We start from the raw sequence: 19,736 nt of genomic DNA, 5'->3' as shown, positions 1-19,736 counted from the left end.
ACTGCAGTAAGACATGTAGCTGCACATACTAGTTCCTAAGAGAGCAGAACCACTCAGGGAAGAGCTGGCGGGTTCTGGTGGACAGGTCCATGTCCTGTCCAGGGCTCTGCTTGTGCACGCGTCCTCTCTGCTGACTTACTTGATGATCTTGCCGGCGTTGGGCTGCTCCTTCCCCCAGTAGTACAGGTCCAGCCCGAACGGAACCACCGGAACCTCAGTCTTCTCCTCCGGACCGGACCGCGACGGCCTGGGACCAGCAGAGCTGCTGCTCAACGACACACATGTGGAGGAGACTTTAGAGCAGGAGGAAAGCTGGACCTGGGAGCTCAGGAGGTTAGGAGGTTAAGAGGTGAGGAGGTTAGGAAGTGAGGAAAGCAGGAAGTGAGGAGGTAGGGAGGTGAGGAGCCTAGGAGGTTAGGAGGTAATGAGACCAGGAGGTCAGCAGGTAGGGACGTCACGATGTAAGGAGGTAAGAAGGTGAGGAGGCATGGAGGTAAGGAATTCAGGAGGTAGGGAGGTAAGGAGGCCAGGAAGTGAAGAAATTAGGAGGTAAGGTGGCTAGGTTAGTAAGTGAAGAGGATAGGAGGTCAGGAGGTGAAGAAGTTAGGAAAGGGGAAGTAAGGATGTAAGGAGGTCAGGGGGTAAGGTTAGGAACACAGGAAGCAAGGTGGTAGGGAGGGGAGGCGGTGAGGAGGTTAGGAGGTAGGGAGGTAGGGAGGTGAGGAGGTTAGGAGGTAGGGAGGTAGGGAGGTGAGGAGGTTAGGAGGTAGGGAGGTAGGGAGGTAGGGAGGGAGGTAGGGAGGTAGGGAGGTTAGGAAGTAGGGAGGTAAGGCAGTAAGGAGGTTAGGAGGTAAGGAAGTGGAGAGGTCAGGAGGTCAGGAGGCTAGTAGGGGAGGAGGATAGGAAGTGAAGAAATTAGGAGGTAAGGTGGTTAGGTTAGTAGGTGAAGAGGATAGGAGGTCAGGAGGTGAAGAAGTTAGGAAAGGGGAAGTAAGGATGTAAGGAGGTCAGGGGGTAAGGCGGTAAGGAGGTTAGGAGGTAGGGAGGTTAGGAGGTTAGGAACACAGGAAGTGAGGAAGTAGGGAGGTTAGGAGGTGAGGAGCTTAGGAGGTCAGGAGGTAGGGGTAAGGCAGTAAGGAGGTTAGGAAGTAAGGAGGTTAGGAGGTAGGGAGGTTAGGAGGTAGGGAGGTAAGGCAGTAAGGAGATTAGGAGGTAAGGAAGTGGAGAGGTCAGGAGGTCAGGAGGTGAGCAGGTAGTGCGGTAAGGCGTTAAGGAGGTGAGGCGGTTTGGAAGTAGAGAGATAAGGCGGTAAGGAGGTTAGGAGGTAGGGAAGGTTAATGAGGTTTTTAATCTGTTTTTCTTTTTGTATACTAGTATTTTTTTTTATTTCATTACTATTTTATTCTCCTTCTTATTTTTATTATTATTATTATTGTATATACTGTTTATAGTGTTTTTCTATTATTATTATTATTGTGTGATATTGATGCCTCTTGTGTTTTGCACTATCCACTTTGCTGCTGTAATCTGGAAATTTCCCCTCTGGGGGACTATTAAAGGATTTCTTATCTTATCTTATCTTATCTTAAGAGGTCAGGAGGTGAAGAGCTCAGGAGGTGAGGAGGTAAGGCGGTAATGAGGTTAGGAGGCTAGCAGGTTAGGAAGTCAAGAGGTTAGGAGGTTTGGAGGTGAGGAGGTAAAGTGTTTAGAGGGTGAGGAGGTAAGGATATAAGGAGGTCAGGAAGGACGTGTTGAGGACGGGAGGACGTGTTGAGGACGAGGGGACAGGACTGGGCACCTTGGTCCGGTAGGCACAGGGATCTTTCCCTTGAGGAGGCGCAGCGTGGCGGCGGCGGAGGTTGGATCCTGCTCCTCCTCCATCAGTCTCTTCATCCTCCTCAGGTGTGATGATGAGGTGGGGGGAGGGGGAGGAGCTGCCGGCCTTTTAGCTGGAGGAGCTTTTGGAGGAGCCACTTGGGCTTTGGAGGTGGAAGGAGACGGATCCAGACCTGCAAACACAAAGACAGAGACATTCAGGATTCTGGCCAGAGGGTCCAGGGGGTCCAGGGGGTCCAGGGGGTCCAGGGGGTCCAGGGGGTCCAGGGCAGGGTCGGCAACCCGCGGCTCTAGAGCCGCCCTAGTGGCTCCTGGAGCTTTTTCAAAAATGTTTGACCTTTTTTTCCTTTTTTTCTTCTTTTTTTGTAGTGGCATGTAGGCGTAGTGGACATAACGAGGGCTAGGGGGTATGAATCTAGCCCTTCACAGCGAGGGATTTCAGATACTGACTCGCCGACCGAGGGCGAGAAAAATTTCCCAGAATGCTTTGCGTCATCATTTGCAGACTGAATCAAACAAAAAAACATGGCGGACATTTCTAATTTTAGTGAATAAAATCCATATTTTGAGTTAGTTTCTGCATAAAAATGCGTTTTGATTACATTTCTAGCGAAAAATATATATTTTACTTTCATAATATTCACTCAGTGAATGTACATAATCACTCGCTTGCTCGTTGTTGCAAAGTCTTCAGACCTCGCCAGAATAAAGGCTGATTTATGGTTCCGCGTTACACCAACGCAGAGCCTACGGCGTAGTTTGCGCGTCGCCGCATGACCTACGCCGTAGGCTCTGCGTCGATTTAACGCAGAACCATAAATCAGCTCCCGAGCCGGCGGCTCTTCTCATCCCCGAAAACATCGGAGCAAATTTCTTAACAGGCGTTATTTGGATAAACTGAGCCCAGGTTGGGGATCTTAACGGTTACTTTTACGCCTGAAAAAATATTAAAACTTAATAAAGTGGCATATTAACAGCGCTACAGCTGAAATTAAAACAGCTTTTATCTCTGAGGTCTCTGATGTAGCAAGTGGTGTCCCAATCCTTAGGGAAGATTACAAGGGCCCTACGCCTGTGGCTTCATTTTTAGGGCTAGTGGTAGAAAGTAGGGGGTGTATTGGGATTTTCCCTTAGGCTCTAAAACTGAAAACCCACCAGAATACACTGACCAGACCAGCATGAGACAGAGGACTCAGGATTTGTGGCTGGTTCATGACCTGCAGTGCCGGGCTTTCCCAAACTGGACCAGGTAAACACGGGTCTTTAAGCAAGATTGTGCCCAGGTTTGTGTGGATGTTAGGAGACGCACAGATCCATGAAGGAATCGTGCACAGTGTGTGTGTGCGAGAAGGCTTTCACCGAAAGAGAGAGAAGTAAAGGGTAGGCGATCCTGGAGAGAAAGAGAGAAGGGGAGAAGGGGACAGCAGAGAGAAGTATTGATTCTCCAGGGTTAAGCAGGGCCTGTAATTAACATGTTAATTTGAGAAGGAGAGAACGATAGTGTCCTGACAGCAGAGAGAGGGATAAGGGGACTGATAACTAGAATGACAGAACAGGACGCAGAGATGGAGAGAAGGGAGAGAGGAAGAGGAAGGGAGGAGATATCGATGAGGGGAGAGAGAGAGAGGGGGGAGAGGGAGAGAGAGAGAGAGAGAGAGAGAGAGAGACTGTGTTTCTATCCATCAATAACCATTTTAAAGCCTGAATATTGGCAATAACCCGAATTTGCACGGCCATGTAAACACCAATAACCCCTTTGAATAACCCGAATTTGCTCATATTCTGGTTTTTAAAAACCCCAATATGACCCCTGTGTTCCTCCTTTTAAAACTGAATATTCGGTCATGTAAACGCCAAACGGAATATCCCCATCAAACGGAACAGGAATGTGTTTTCTGCGCATGCTCTGTTCACAAGGAATCCTGGTCTTTTGAGTCCAGGAAGTTCTTCTAAACACGGAGAAACCAAGACCAGGAGGAGACTAATCACTTCATAAATGTAATGTATGTAAGGATATGACATTTCTGCATTTGTAGACGGTAGAAAGTACCGGGATAAACAGATTTACAAGAAGGTGAGAGAAAAGTTGCGCGAAGCAGCATTTGTTTTGAATTTGGATACAGGAAGAAGCAGAAATGACGGGAATTGCGTCATGATGTTCTCCGTGCGTCACTGGTTTGATCCAGATATCCTGAATCTGGGAATTCCCATGTAAACGGAATATTCCGAATGTTTCAGTAACCAGAATATTAGCAATAACCTGAATTTTGACTGCATGTAAACGTAGTCAGAGAGAGAGAGACAACTCCTCCAGAGTTAGGCCGTCTTCAGCACCAGTGTCTGTCTCTCTGCCCAACGTACGCACATACGACACCATGACGGTGGCACCAGGAGGATGCCAGGGCCGGGCTATCTCGGGTGGAGTTTGGTGGGGGGGGGGGGTGGCTGACATAATGACCAAAAATGTAACCTCTCTGGTTGGAGACAAGGAAACACAAAGGAAACAGGGCTGTGTTGACACCTGGGCGTTCAGCGGGCCGGTGAATGATACCGCCCCATTGTGATGCTGGAAACCAGAGAGTCTCCAAGAGAGAGTCTCGGAGGATGGACTGCTCCTTCTGAAGGGAAGCCAGCTGGCAGCGGACGAGAGAGAGTGTGTGTGTGTGTGTGTGTGTGTGTGTGTGTGTGTGTGTGTGTGTGTGTGTGTGTGTGTGTGTGAGACAGAGAGAGGGTGGGTGGTAAAACCTGGGTGCGGGGCTAATAGGGGCTCATTAAAGAGGTTGCATTGTTAATTTGGTGTGGCCCCTCTAGATCATTACCGAGCCCACTAATCACCGTGACACACGCGCACACGCACGCATGCACACACACACACACACACACACACCTGTTCGAGACCCATCAGATACAATCTAATTACGCAAGCTTCTAATTGATTAGTAATGGAGGGAGGGAGGGAGGGAGGGAGGGTGTGAAGGAGGGAGGGAGAGAGGGAGGGAGAGAGGGAGGGAGAGAGGGAGGGAGGCGATTGGTTCTCAGGTAGAGTTCTCAGTGTGAATGTAATGAGTGAGGGTGAGGAATCTGCTGGGCAGAGTTCACCAGAGGTCAAAGGGCGTCCGCCCGCAGCCCTGCAATAACTGCAATAACTGCAATAACTGCAGCGTGGACGTGTGGGACGTTCTCATCAACACCCACATAAATACTGCTGAGGAAACTCAACTCTTTTGGTATCAGCAGAAATATCTTGTGTACCTTTTATCAAACTTTTATTGAGAGTCTTTAAACATTTTCTTTTATATTTTGGTTTGGTGGTCTATCTATGAAAGACAAGAAGTGTCTGAATTACATTATCAGAGTTTGCTCTAAAATGACTGGAGTCCAGCTTAAAGAATGGGTGATATTTTACCGTTCACGATAAACCGTCAAAAAAATTCCCCAAGGTAAGAACTTGTCATCTCGCATCTTTGTCATTTGTCATCTGAACTTTTAACTATTTGTCCTGTTTCTTTATTTATCAGCTTGTATTTTTTTCTACTTTGTGATTTTATAAGCTAAGAAAACTTGAAGGACAATGGAACTTCTGCTGTTTGCACTGTTATCCCACTTTAAGCCATACAGTTTGAATAAATGTTGAATCTGTTCTTACATTTCAAACTTGTTGAATTTGAGTCATTACAGTTTTGCAGTACAGGTGTACTAATTTAATTGTTTTTTATTAATTCAATTTAATCGGTGTAGTTTAGTAGCATTTAGTATCCTTTTAGAGCAGTGATTTGGCTCCAAAGAATGAATGTGGTGATAGATTTATAGTTAAAAAGATGGAGTTGAATTGGTATTTTTTTTTATCGTAATTTTTATCGTTATCGGGATAAATGCCAGAAATTATCGTGATACATTTTTTATTCCATACCGCCCACCAGTAGGTGCTGGTGGAAAGCACCATATCTTTCCCACGCAGGACAGGCACAAAGGTGGTCGTCAGCAGCGTGGTGGGGCTCGGACCAGCGGCACCACAGATTGAGGGTAAACCTCTGCAGCGTGAGGATGAGCCTCCTCACCTGCTCTGCAGCAGCTGCACAGGCTGCACCTTTGAAGTGGCCGTTCACGTCTGCGTGTTTGTTTACAGGTCGCATGGGAGTCTTAAGGGATTGATACAGCAGCAGGTCCTCTTGTTTGTGCACGTGTTTGTGCACGTGTCTGGGCACGTGTGTGTGTGTGTGTGTGTGTGTGTGTGTGGTTAGACTGACCGTACTCGGCTCGCAGATGTTCAGGAATGTGCGGCTCAAAGCCTTCCTTCTCTGGAACCTCATCAAAGTCGTCGTCCTCCTCCTCTCCGTCGGAGCCGGCCTTCGTCTGAGGGGGAAGAGCCCAGGCTTAGTTTACTACGCTGACTTCGTTGGACATCATTTAGAAGCACGTTTTCTTCTCTGACTGTCAAACAAGTGGCCGACATTCTGAAGCCATTTCTGTCAACGTTAAAATAAATGTAAATGTACTTTATTTATATACTGTAGCCCTTTACAGCCACCTCTAGGTGCGCCGAAGTGCTTTACAGAATAAAACATACAGAAATACAACATACAGTCATAAGACAGAGCAAAAAAAAAATAGAATTAAAGAAAAAGAGTAAAAAGTGTCACCACACTACTGGATATTAAAAGCCATTCTAAATAAATAGGTTTAAGGCCTTGATTTAAAAAGGCCCAGGTCAGAGATGGGGGGGATTGAAAAGGCTCGGTCACCCCAGCGCTTGAACTTTGACCTGGACACCTCCAACAACAGTTGGTTTGAGGATCTCAGCCCTGCCATGCTAACGCACCGTTAAAAGGAACCCTGGTTATTAAGACTTGTAGTCCCTAATTAGCCACAATTGTTCTCTTATACTAAAATATGTTGTTAGAAACACATAAAATAATCTAATTGCTTTAAAAATCTACAATGTTTATCACATATTTTGACCTGCGGGAGGCGCCATGTTCTACCTGCGCAATGCATTCTGGGGGCAATGACGTTATGCGGTGGCTCTGGGAAGATAAGCCGCGTTAGTTTAACTGGGACAGGTATCTAAAACATAGATGAGCAGCATCTCCCGGCCGTCGAGGCTGACGAGGGAGCCCATAAGACGTCTCGGTTCAGGCAAACTGGATCAAAGTTCTCGTGTGCTGTGATGCACAGGAGATCTGCAAAAATGACCAATGTCGTGCGCATCTTATCAGTGCATTAGGCTACGGCGTAGCTGTGGCTCTAGAGCCTGCAGCGCACCGCACATGCAAGCAGGGAATGTCGTGCATCTGTATCTCTGGGCTTCAATGGTAGATAGATTTGCAGATCATCAGCGTAACAGTGAAGATAGGTTGTGCCTGGCTATAATAGACCCAAGTGGTAACATGTATAAAGAGAAAAGAATTGGGCCGAGAACAGAACCTTGTGGGATCCCACAAGAGAGAGAGGCACTAGAGGAGCAGGAAAATAGACATTTAAGTCATGAAACAATTAAAAGATCAACTCTGAGAATATTAAGTACATTTTGGGGGGACACAAACCACTAATATACAGCTGTGTGTGTGTGTGTGTGTGTGTGTGTGTGTGTGTGTGTGTGTGTGTGTGTAAGGATCAAAGAAAGGAACAACAATGTGACACCACAAATGAAAATGCAGGAACAAGAGCTGGCTGACGATGACCCTGCTGCCAGAGCACGCCGCCGTGCACTGCGTTACCGCTCGCTGCGTTACCGCTTGCTGCGTTACGGCGCTCTGGGTTACGGCTGAATTATGGTTCTGCGTTAAACCTACACCGTAGGCTACGCGGGAATCTCGCCGTAGCCTATGCCGTAGCCTGACGTGCACCTCCAAAAAAATGGAACTACGCTTCGAGGTGACGCAGATCCAACGCAGACCGAGAGGGCTGTGATTGGTTTGCTTGGTAGCAACACATTTCCGGTTCCGGTTCGTGAAGCAGTAGTGAACTTACAGAGCTCTTTTCTTTGTGTGTGTGTGATTCTTTTTGGGTGGGTTGTTTTGTTTTTTTGCACAATAGTTGTCCTTATCTCTTTGATTTACTGTGACTGGAAAAACCAGAAGCTAAACAAAGTATCAACTAGCACTCTGGGGGGGTACTGCACCGCAGAGAAATGGAGTGACGGAGAAGTCCGAAGGGTTCACGACGGCGTCACGGCAACGGCGTAGGTTCTGCGTTGGTTTAACGCAGAACCATAAATCAAGCTTTACTGTGCGCTGGGTTACCGGACGCTTGTGGGCCGTCATGCTAACGGAAGGGAAACGTCACCCACAGTGGGGTTCTGATGCCGTGTTTGGGAAACACAGAACACACGTTACAGACCACATTTATTTGTGTAACCAGAGCTGCAGACGGTGTTTCAGGTCCACGAAGAGTGATACAAACAGGAAGTGCATCACAAAACGCTCGCCATCACTGAAATAAAGACGCTGCAGAGATGTTCATTATTTCTAAAGAATGTGTCATTCCTGATTCTGTGGAGAGGCAGAGCAATCACGCTGTCTCTGTGCGTGTGTGTGTGTGTGTGTGTGTGTGTGTGTGTGTGTGTGTGTGTGTGTGTGTGTGTGTGTGTGTGTGTGTGTGTGTGTGTGTGTGTGTGTGTGTGTGTGTGTGTGTGTGTGTGTGTGTGTGTGGGGGGGGGGGGGGCGGGGTTGAGCTGCTACTGGCGCAAGGCAAAATTTATGGTTTTTAATTTCCTGGCAAGGTTGTTAGCCATTGGTTGGGCTACAAAGCAGAACACAACTCTCGTATACACCGAAGGGTCATTTCCATTACACAAATGTGTGTGTGTATGTGTATGGTAGCACACACACAAACACACACACTCTGGGTTAGCAGCACAATAATCACAGTGATTAGCGTTATGAGAAGCAGTAAAAGCTAACGCTAAACTAACCTCTTATTCCCAAAGGCCTCTTTTCATTCATCCCCTTCGTTTGTGTGGGATACTGGATTCAGAGTGTGTGTGTGCGTGCGTGCGTGTGTGCGTGTGTTTCTTACTGCTGATGAAGCCCATTAAAGTGTTAGAATTAGTTTACAAATGATGAGTCCAACAATGATGATTAAAAACACCTTCCCCCACATACATATTTTAAATTGTACCAAACAGTCAGCTAGGCATGTCCGGATATCTGCACCTCGCCACGCAGCCAGGGAGCACCGTTTAAAACCCGTCACATGACACAACTAAAACCTGTCAACACTCGTACCCTCTAGCCGTAAACGCCCCAACACTCGTACCCTTGAGTCCTTAAGTGCCCCAACACCTGTACCCTCTAGCCGTAAACGCCCCAACGCTTGTACCCTTTAGTCTGTAAACGCCCCAACACTCTTACCCTCTAGCCGTAAACGCCCCAACACTCTTACCCTCTAGCCGTAAACGCCCCAACGCTCGTACCCTTTAGTCTGTAAACGCCCCAACGCTCGTACCCTTTAGTCTGTAAATGCCCCAACGCTCGTACCCTTTAGTCTGTAAACGCCCCAACACTCATACCCTTGAGCCCTTAAACGCCCCAACACTCGTACCCTCTAGCCATAAATGCCCCAACACTCGTACCCTCTAGCCGTAAACGCCCCAACACTCGTACCCTCTAGCCATAAACGCCCCAACACTCGTACCCTTGAGTCCTTAAGTGCCCCAACACTTGTACCCTCTAGCCGTAAACGCCCCAACGCTCGTACCCTTTAGTCTGTAAATGCCCCAACACTCGTATCCTTGAGCCCTTAAACGCCCCAACACTCGTACACTCTAGCCGTAAACGCCCCAACACTCGTACCCTCTAGCCGTAATCGCCCCAACACTCGTACCCTTGAGCCCTTAAACGCCCCAACACTCGTACCCTCTAGCCATAAATGCCCCAACACTCGTACCCTCTAGCCGTAAACGCCCCAACACTCGTACCCTCTAGCCATAAACGCCCCAACACTCGTACCCTTGAGTCCTTAAGTGCCCCAACACTTGTACCCTCTAGCCGTAAACGCCCCAACGCTCGTACCCTTTAGTCTGTAAATGCCCCAACACTCGTATCCTTGAGCCCTTAAACGCCCCAACACTCGTACACTCTAGCCGTAAACGCCCCAACACTCGTACCCTCTAGCCGTAATCGCCCCAACACTCGTACCCTCTAGCCGTAAACGCCCCAACACTCGTACCCTCTAGCCATAAACGCCCCAACACTCGTACCCTCTAGCCGTAAACGCCCCAACACTCGTACCCTCTAGCCATAAATGCCCCAACACTCGTACCCTCTAGCCGTAAACGCCCCAACACTCGTACCCTCTAGCCGTAAACGCCCCAACACTCGTACCCTCTAGCCGTAAACGCCCCAACACTCGTACACTCTAGCCATAAACGCCCCAACACTCGTACCCTCTAGCCGTAAACGCCCCAACACTTGTACCCTTGAGCCCTTAAACGAACCAACACTTGTACTCCTGAGTCCGTAAACGCATCAACACTCGTACCTTCGAGTCCATAAACACTCGTACCCTTGAGTCCGTAAACACTCATACTGTTGAGTCCGTAAACACTCATACTGTTGAGTCCTTAATTGCATCAACAATCATACTCCTGAGTCTGTAAACACTCGTACCCTGGAGTCCTTAAACGCATCAACACTCGTACTGTTGGGTCTGTAAACGTGCCAACACTCAGCCAACAACACTGATTCTGTAACAGAGGAATAAGACTAAAACCCAGTCGTCAGTGATCTATAGATCAGTTTTCGCCGTTATGTTCGGTAGATTAAAGATACAGCTTCACTCATTGAATCAAAAATGATGCGTGTGCACTGTTTTCAGTCAGACTTGATGAATCAAATGCTTTAAGCCTTTATTCACTTGCTGCTGCCGGCTGGAATACGTTAATATCAGAAACGTAGACGCTTGTAACCTTCCGTTAAAGTATAGCGACCCATGTAAAGTTTGGGCTCCGTGTTTCCTCCCACGCAACGGACTAAACTACATTTCACTCTGAAACACTTGTGTCATCAAAAGAAATGAATCTTTAAATCTTGCGTGACTTGATCTTATTTACTTTCCCAGAGAAAGCGGAGGCTATGTTTTTAAACACTTTAAAACAGCAAAGCAAACTTTGTCCATTATTCCACGCTGCTGCAACAATTATTCATCCTCAGGGAGCCGTGGGTTGGCACACAGCGCTCGTCCACACACACGTACATGCGCACAGATATCACCTTTATAGGTTTTGTGCTTGTCTCCTTTAATCCCGGCTGGTTTATTCTGCTCTGATCAATGACCTAAGACTAAGAAGTGATCACCCAGCTGGAGGAAAATCCTGCCCTAACATCATCCCTTTTCCCCTTCTTTCTTCCTCTGCGTCTCTAATTCACCCTAATTTAAACCTGATAGCATCGGGTGCTGTCGCCCGGCCTGGCAGAGCTGTAAGTCTCCCAGCTGGATTAGCTTTGCTCCAGAAACATTCTGCTGACGGCCGGCGGGGCTAAAATATGGCCTCTATCCCCCCACGTGGCTGCACGAGGGGCTGCTTTGCATTTTAACAGAGCTTTGGTTTATTCCCCGCGACCAAAATCACACAGTAGTTTCCTGCCAGAGATAAAAAACTGCTTCTTTCAGTGAAACTGGAGATTTAGCAGACAAATTAGAAGTGATAGTTTAAGTACGCAGGAGCCATGTGTCACTGTAATAGGAAAAGGAAAGAACAAATATTGGTTACTTTAGCATTACAAACAGACCCAGATAGAAATAAAAATGGCTCCAGGACACAGCCGAATTAATAAGAAAAGTTGTTTAAGTAAGAAGGGCTATGTGTTACTGTAATAACAATCTTCATTCAAAGATAAAATAAGAGATTCAAGTCATTTAAAAACCAAATAAAGACATGTTGCGTTCAGGGTCTGGTGGTCGCTGCAACAGCGTAGGTGGCCCATCGGTGCAGGGACACGGGCCGGTCCAAATAGTTCTGACATAAATCACCAACTGAAAATTCAATCCCATTGTTAACCCTTGTGCTGTCTTTGGGTCAAGGGAGGAGGAATGGAAGAACGGAGGAAAGAAGGAAGGAGGAAAAGAAGGAAGGAAGGGAGGAAAGAAGGAAGGAAGAAATGAAGGAAGGAAGGAAAGAAGGGAGGAAAGAAGGAAGGAAGAGAAAAAGAAGGAAGGAAGGAAGGAAGGAAGAGAAAAAAGAAGGAAGGAAGGAAGGAAGGAAGGAAGGAGGGAAGGAAGGGAGGAAAGAAGGAAGGAAGGAAGGAAGGGAGGAAAGAAGGAAGGAAGAAATGAAGGAAGGAAGGAAAGAAGGGAGGAAAGAAGGAAGGAAGAGAAAAAAGAAGGAAGGAAGGAAGGAAGGAAAGAAGGAAGGAAGAAATGAAGTAAGGAAGGAAAGAAGGGAGGAAAGAAGGAAGGAAGACAAAAAAGAAGGAAGGAAGGAAGGAAGGAAGGAAGGAAGGAAGGAAGGAAGGAAGGAAGGAAGGAAGGAAGGAAGGAAGGAAGGAAGGAAGGAAGGAAGGAAGGAAGGTAGGAAGGAAGGAAGGAAGGAAGGAAGGAAGGAAGGCCCTACGCCTGTGGCTTCATTTTTAGGGCTAGTGGTAGTGAGGGAGGGCTAGTGGTAGAAAATAGGGTGAACATTGGGATTGGCCCTACGTCTCTCTGACGGCAGCGCACGCTGCCAGGACAGAGCACGGACCGGCTGCAGACGGATCTCCACACCAACACCGAGACAGTCAACCCCGGTGCTGGTGCTTTCACAACTCACATCATTTCCCTTTTCCATCTGCATGACCGTCAGAGACGGGACGGAGGGGACCCGGTGCTGGGAGTTCAGTGGTACGAGTCACTCACTGCAAAAACTCTAAATCTTAACAAGAATAATTGTCTTATTTCTAGTTAAAATGTTAAATTTTTAGTCAAAAAAAATCTCATTACACTTAAAACAAGACTCATCACTGGAAAAAACAACAATTTTCACCTGTTTCGAGTAGATTTTCACTTGAAATAAGTAGAAAAATCTGCCAGTGGAACAAGATTAGTAAATCTAGATAAATCTTGTCCCACTGGCAGATTTTTCTACTTATTTCAAGTGAAAATTTACTTGAAACAGGTGAAAATTGTCAAATAACAAGTTATTTTTCTGGTAAGGAATCTTGTTTTAAGTGTAATGAGATTTTTTGACTAAAAATGAGACATTTTAAATAGAAATGAGACAAATATTCCTGGTAAGATTTTGAGTTTTTGCAGTGTTCTCTGTCTTTCCCTGGAGTCCACTGAACTAATTCACGACAGTAGTTTTGACAATGTAGAGTTCACTTCCGTGTGGGAGAGTATTAGAGCCATGCAGGAGAAAAAGATTTTTTTTTTAATGTGCACTTTTAGAAAAAAGTCAAAATGTCGAGAAAAAAGTCGAAATTGATGTTGAAATACAATTTCGAGAATAAAGTTGAAATTTTCCCTTTTTTCTCAACATTTCAACTTTATTCACAAAATTTAGACTTTTTTCTCAACATTTCGACTTTTTTCTCGAAATTGTACTTCAACATTAATCTAGAAATTTCGACTTTTTTTCTCGACATTTTGACTTTTTTCCCACTGGCAGATTTTTCTACTTATTTCAAGTGAACATTTACTTGAAACAGGTGTGTGGCAGGGTGGAGCAGCAGCCACTCAGTTGATTGGTCACAGGTGTGCCCAATCAAACTCTCCGCCCTGCCTGCCTTCATAAGAAGAGGCTGCACACCAGCCAGAGGTCTCGGCTGAGGGTGACTGCACGTGTGTCTGGTGAAATAAAGAGTTCCTGCACTAAACCCTGTGTCCTCTGTCCTGTCGGTCGGCCCCCGTGGCAACGAGTCTGCTACAAGGTGAAAATTGTCAAATAAGTTGTTTTTCTGGTGATGACTCTTGTTTTAAGTGTAATGAGATTTCTTTGACTAAAAATGAGACATTTTAACTAGAAATAATACAAATATTCCTGGTAAGATTTAGAGTTTTTGCAGTGCATGGCCCAGCACCAGGGTCAGCCCAGGCTTAGCGTAAACACTAGGACTGCCTCTAGGGGGCGCTGCCCAGATCTGCCGGGACTAATGCACCGTGCAGCCGGCCCGATGGCAGGAGCACCAAGCAGGATCAACTAGCTGTTGTGGCGTTGCTGTGCTTGGGTTTTATGTTCTTATACTTGGTTCTTTAGTTTTGGTCTTCTATTATGGTGCTTTTACAGTAGCACCTACTCAGCACGACTCGACTCGTCTCGTCTCCACTCGCCTTGTCCTCGTTTGTTTCTAGACAGCCACATGAGAAGTAGGAGGTTGGAGAAGCTGCTGTGAAGTATTTGATTATGTATCTAAATGAAGAAGACAACAACACTAAAGATGTAGAACCTGGAGGAGATGATAGATGTGCTGCTGGATCTGTGGCTTGTGTTTGATATCAAGTTAAAAAATGAGAGTGAGAGAAACTTCAAGCAGCGACACTTTTTTTTTTAGTTAGTTTGCGAGCAGCTATGAAGAGACAGAGCTCCTGGTAGATCTGGTCGTTCCTTATCTCCGTCTACATCCCTTTTTAATTCTCTCCTCAGCACCAGGTTTATGAACATCTGACCCTCAGAGTTGGATCATGAAACAGACTTTTGCTGCCATTGCTGGTTGAATAAAATGAATCAGAATCCGTCAGAGTCTCTTTCTCTGATTTCCTCCTCCTGACTCAGACGTCTGACTCCAACCCCCCGACCAATCGGTGGTCTGTAGTGTGATGATGTCAGATACAGCTGACTCAGCAGCTTAGAACCTCGGCAGAATAGATACAGAAAAGTATCTACTAGGCATGTTAGACCCCTAGTGGAGAAGAACCAAACGGAGGTCGGGCTGAGTAGGTACTAGTGGAAAAGCTCCAATAGTATCCGGGTTCAGCCTAATGTTGGTCTAATGTTGGTCTTCTTGCCTCCTCAGTTTCTAGTAATGTCAGTTTTACTTTGAAGGCAAGTCTTTGTCTCGTGGTCTGTGTCCCTGATTGTTTGTGCCTGTGTCTCTTCAGCCCTGTCAGTATGTGTTTTGTTGTCTTTCCTCCCTGCCAGTCTGTTGGTTTGTTTGTGTTTTTAGGGAGGGGGGTCGGAATAAAGTTCTGAACTGCTTTGAAAACATCTCATCTCCTGCACTCGGGTCCTCTCCATTCCAACTCCTGACAGCCATCCTGGCTCATCTGTGCGTGTAGAGAGCACATCCTCTCGTGTTCAGTGCTTTTATGCATCAGGACATCAGAAAGCCCCTCTGGTCCTCACCAGGTATTAATATAAGGTGAGAACAGCTGATGAATGAAAACACAGTACACACAACACTGTGCTGTAATTATTTACCAAAAAGACTGTTTTCTCCACTTGAAATCCCCTTTTTGGTTTGGTTTAGTCTGCGCTTCTTAGTTCCTGTAGTGCAGGGGTCGGCAACCAGCGGCTCTTTAGCGCCGCCCTAGTGGCTCCTGGAGCTTTTTCAAAAATGTTTGACCTTTTCTTTCTTTTCTTCTTTTTTTCCTTTTTCCTTTTTTTCCTCTTTCTTCCTTTTTAATCTCGACATTTCAACTTTTTTCTCGAAATTTCGACTTTTTTCTCGACATTCCGACTTTTTTCTCAAGATTGTACTTCAACATTAATCTCGACATTTCGACTTTTTTCTCAAAATTTCGACTTTTTTCTCGACATCTTTTTTTTCTTCTTTTTTTTCCCTTTTTTTTCTTTATTTCCTTTTTTTCCTCTTTTTTCTTCTTTTTCCTTTCCTTTTTTATCTCGACATTTAGACTTTTTTCTCAAAATTTTTACTTTTTTCTCAAAATTTTGAATTTTTTCTAAACATTTCAACTTTTTTCTCAACATTTCGACTTTTTCTCGAAATATCAACCTTTTTCTCGAAGTGCATAATGAAAAAAAAAAAAATCTCCCCCCAGTTCTAACTAATATAGATACATGCAGCATGTGTTGTCTTCATTCTAAGGCTTATACAAGACTTTTCATTTTTTGCGGAACGGGGAGAGCCAGGACGGGGAGAGCCAGGACAGGACGGGGAGAGCCGGGACAGGACGGGGAGAGCCAGGACAGGACGGGGAGAGCCAGGACGGGGAGAGCCAGGACAGGATGGGGAGAGCCAGGACGGGGAGAGCCAGGACAGGACGGGGAGAGCCAGGACGGGGAGAGCCAGGACAGGATGGGGAGAGCCAGGACGGGGAGAGCCAGGACAGGATGGGGAGAGCCAGGACAGGACGGGGAGAGCCAGGACAGAACGGGGAGAGCCGGGACGGGGAGAGCCTGGACGGGGAGAGCCGGGACGGGGAGAGCCGGGACGGGGAGAGCCGGGACGGGGAGAGCCGGGACGGGGAGAGCCGGGACAGGACGGGGAGAGCCGGGACGGGGAGAGCCAGGAAGGGGAGAGCCAGGAAGGGGAGAGCCAGGACAGGAAGGGGAGAGCCAGGACAGGACGGGGAGAGCCAGGACAGGACGGGGAGAGCCAGGACTGGACGGGGAGAGCCTGGACGGGGAGAGCCAGGACTGGACGGGGAGAGCCGGGACGGGGAGAGCCGGGACGGGGAGAGCCGGGACGGGGAGAGCCGGGACGGGGAGAGCCGGGACGGGACGGGGAGAGTCGGGACGGGGAGAGCCTGGACGGGGAGAGCCGGGACGGGGAGAGCCAGTGCAGCGTTGCATCCACAGGTTCCTCCTGGGCCCCTGCAGCCTCCTCTCCCCCCGTCCTCTCCCCCCGTCTTCTCCCTCAACTAAGACCCTTTATAAAATCTTTTATGAAAGTGATGTGAGGGCGCTGCCTCGGACAACTGCTCCCCTGACTTCATTTGTCTCTTGGCAAGTTTGATGGCACTGTGTTTAAAAACCCATTCAATCTTATAAACCAAAAATTAAATGTAGTCGACTGTGATGGGCACTCAGTGCATCTGCTATTTATATGCTAATGTACACTGGGCCTGCCAAGGTCTGGCAAATTATTAGTGCACAGCCATAAGTCAGGTGTACGGAGAGAGGGGGGGTGAAGCTGCACACACACATACGGGGGGGGTGAAGCTGCACACACACATACGGTGGGGGGTGGGGGGGGGGGCGGGGGGTGAAGCTGCACACACACATACGGGGGGGGTAAGTGAAAACAGAGGGAGGAGAAGAACGGAGGAAGAGAGGAAATCTGAGCTCAAGGAGGCGAAAAAGCCTTTTGAGATATCTCCATTGTTTCATCTGACAAGTTAATATAGCTCTCCACCTGGTCATACACACACACACACACACACACACACACACACACACACACACACACACACACACACACACACACACACACACACACACACACACACACACACACACACACACACACACACACACGCACACGCACACTATTGTAAGACATTTCCTAAAAGAGGGAACAAGTGAGAAACCGCTCGCTTAATAAGGTTATGTATTGATAAAAACATTGATCTGAATATTACACGTAAATCTACGGGAGAGTATTAGGGCCAGGCAGGAGAAAAAATAAAAATAATATTTTAGAGGAATATTTTTTTTTTTTCATTATGCACTTCGAGAAAAAAGTCGAAATGTGGAGAATAATGTTGAAGTACAATTTAGAGAAAAAAGTTGAAATGTTGAGGAAAAAAGTCAAAAATTTCGCGAATAAGTTGAAATGTTGAGAAAAAAGGTGAAATTTCAACTTTATTCTGGAAATGATATTTCAACATTATTCTCTTTCACACATCAATATTATCGGATCGGAACAGCTTATTGGCCGATGTGGAAAAGACCCAGGTATCAATATCAGAATCAGGAGCAAAAAAGTCAGAACCATGCATCTAATACGTTTGGCTATTTTCTTTGTTAGTCTTCAAGTCAAGACGTGATGCCTGGTCAATTTTAAGTGAAAACATACCGGACGGGACCATAGCTGAGAAATGAAGAGACTTCCTGGCTGAGCCTGACATGTGCTCTGCACCTGAACTCTGCACCTGAACTCTGCACCTGAACTCTGCACCTGAACTCTGCACCTGAACTCTGCACCTGAACTCTGCACCTGAACTCTGCACCTGAACTCTGCACCTGAACTCTGCACCTGAACTCGGCACCTGAACTCGGCACCTGAACTCGGCACCTGAACTCGGCACCTGAACTCGGCACCTGAACTCGGCACCTGAACTCGGCACCTGAACTCGGCACCTGAACTCGGCACCTGAACTCGGCACCTGAACTCGGCACCTGAACTCGGCACCTGAACTCTGCACCTGAACTCAGCACCTGAACTCAGCACCTGAACTCAGCACCTGAACTCAGCACCCTGAGCTCAGCACCTGAACTCTGCACCTGAACTCTGCACCTGAACTCTAGGCCTGTGGTGAAAAAAAATTCTAAATTCTAAATCAATTCTCATATTAATTCGTAAAAATCAATTTGTATGTCTAAAGATCTTTTTTTTTTTCTTCATCATTGCAACTTTTGGTATTTTTTTGTTTTTGGATGGACACGAGAATAACTGGTGCCATGTTTTTGCCTTTAAATATGTTTAAAGTTATGAAAACATTAAAGTTATAATTGCATAAATTGTCTATATTTCATTACTTTATATACTTTCTTGGGGTTAAATTTGCATAAAATGCTAAAAACCAAATTCTCTATCTGAAATAGACTGAAAATGGAAAAAATTTAAACGGAATGTGGGAAAAAATAAAAGTGATTTCATCCGTCTCTGTTTCCTCCCTGGATCTGTTATAATAATGTGATAATTCTGACCCACATGATGTTTCTGAAAGCAGTTCTATCAGCATTCTGGGAGCTGATTGGTCCTTACAGCATCATTAGCTGCAATACTTGCTGTTGAATCTCAATATAATACTAGTATTAATATGTTGCAGAACTACAGTCATATAATTCATGCAGCAGCTGAAAAAACTGTTTTAATAACACTAACCCAAATCAATATCGGAATCGAATTGAATCCTAATAATTGATTCTGAATCTTAAGAATGGGAATGGATTCTTGACATTTGAATGGATCCCCAGCCCTGGTGAAATCATCACCTGAACTCATCCCCGCTCCAACAGGACGTCTGACTGTCCCGTGTGCAGCAGCTGGAGCTGTAGTTCGGTGCGTATCCCGTCTAAATATCTCTGCTGTAACATGACGACGAACAATTATTTTCACAGAAATCAGGAAATCAAGGCCGAGCAGAATCTTGGCGGCGATCACGGCCTCCCCAGCCGGAGCCGGGCCAGCCACTCTCTGGGATAGATTTCCACATATTTACTCACTAATTAGGCCCGAGCCTGCAGTGCAGTGTGACCTATTCAAGGCTTGATTTGCCACAACATCCCACATCTCTATTACCACCTTGCACTTCTATTTATTACCCCCGAGGAGAGATCCCCCGGGACGGCCGTCTAAAAAAGCCTTCCACTCCCTCCCGTCTGTCTCCACCGGCCCTCCCCATTACCCCCCCCGTTACCCCCCCACACACCGGCCCTGGTGCTGCTGCGTCTCCGGGGAGCAGTCAGCTCGTATGATGTATAAGGTGACATCTTTATTCCGCTAACCCGGCCTGGCAGGTCTATTAGCCGGCCCGGAGCTTCCCAAACCTCTCCCTGTCACAGAGCTTATTCTCAGCTGTCCAGTCCACTTCCTCCTCCCAGACTGTCTCCATTTGTGATTAGAACCGTCGTTATTAGACATCTTTTGCCCACAGCCGGGGTGAAATTACATTGTGCGGTTTGAGCCGTTGTATTTTTTCTTTTTTTGAAGGCGGGGGGGTTTGCTTGACCTGACTCGTCCAGGCTGGTTTTGCAGATACAGGATCAGTGTTTGGCCCTGCAGTCGTTGGGGTCCGACTGCCTCAGCGCTGCAAAAACTCTAAATTTTAACAAGAATATTTGTCTTATTTCTATTTAA

The 19,736-nt window shown here is 46.7% G+C and overlaps 1 protein-coding gene across 1 annotated transcript in view; it reads right to left on the bottom strand.

Moving 5' to 3' along the window:
- The window catches only part of LOC133447304 (UV-stimulated scaffold protein A-like), a 61,771-nt gene that overhangs the window by 16,254 nt on the left and 25,781 nt on the right, over positions 1–19,736 (bottom strand). Inside the window, exons 9-11 of the mRNA XM_061725945.1 lie at positions 6,084–6,189; positions 1,799–2,009; positions 140–265 (exon numbers count right to left, since the gene is read on the bottom strand). Coding sequence (XP_061581929.1) covers positions 140–265; positions 1,799–2,009; positions 6,084–6,189 — 443 coding nt within the window. The remainder of the gene's footprint in view (positions 1–139; positions 266–1,798; positions 2,010–6,083; positions 6,190–19,736) is intronic.

Source organism: Cololabis saira, chromosome 7, assembly GCF_033807715.1.
Source record: "Cololabis saira isolate AMF1-May2022 chromosome 7, fColSai1.1, whole genome shotgun sequence".
Classification (NCBI taxonomy): Eukaryota; Metazoa; Chordata; class Actinopteri; order Beloniformes; family Belonidae; genus Cololabis; species Cololabis saira.
Note: the sequence above shows the minus strand (reverse complement) of the source record. Positions and strands in the feature narration are given on the sequence as shown.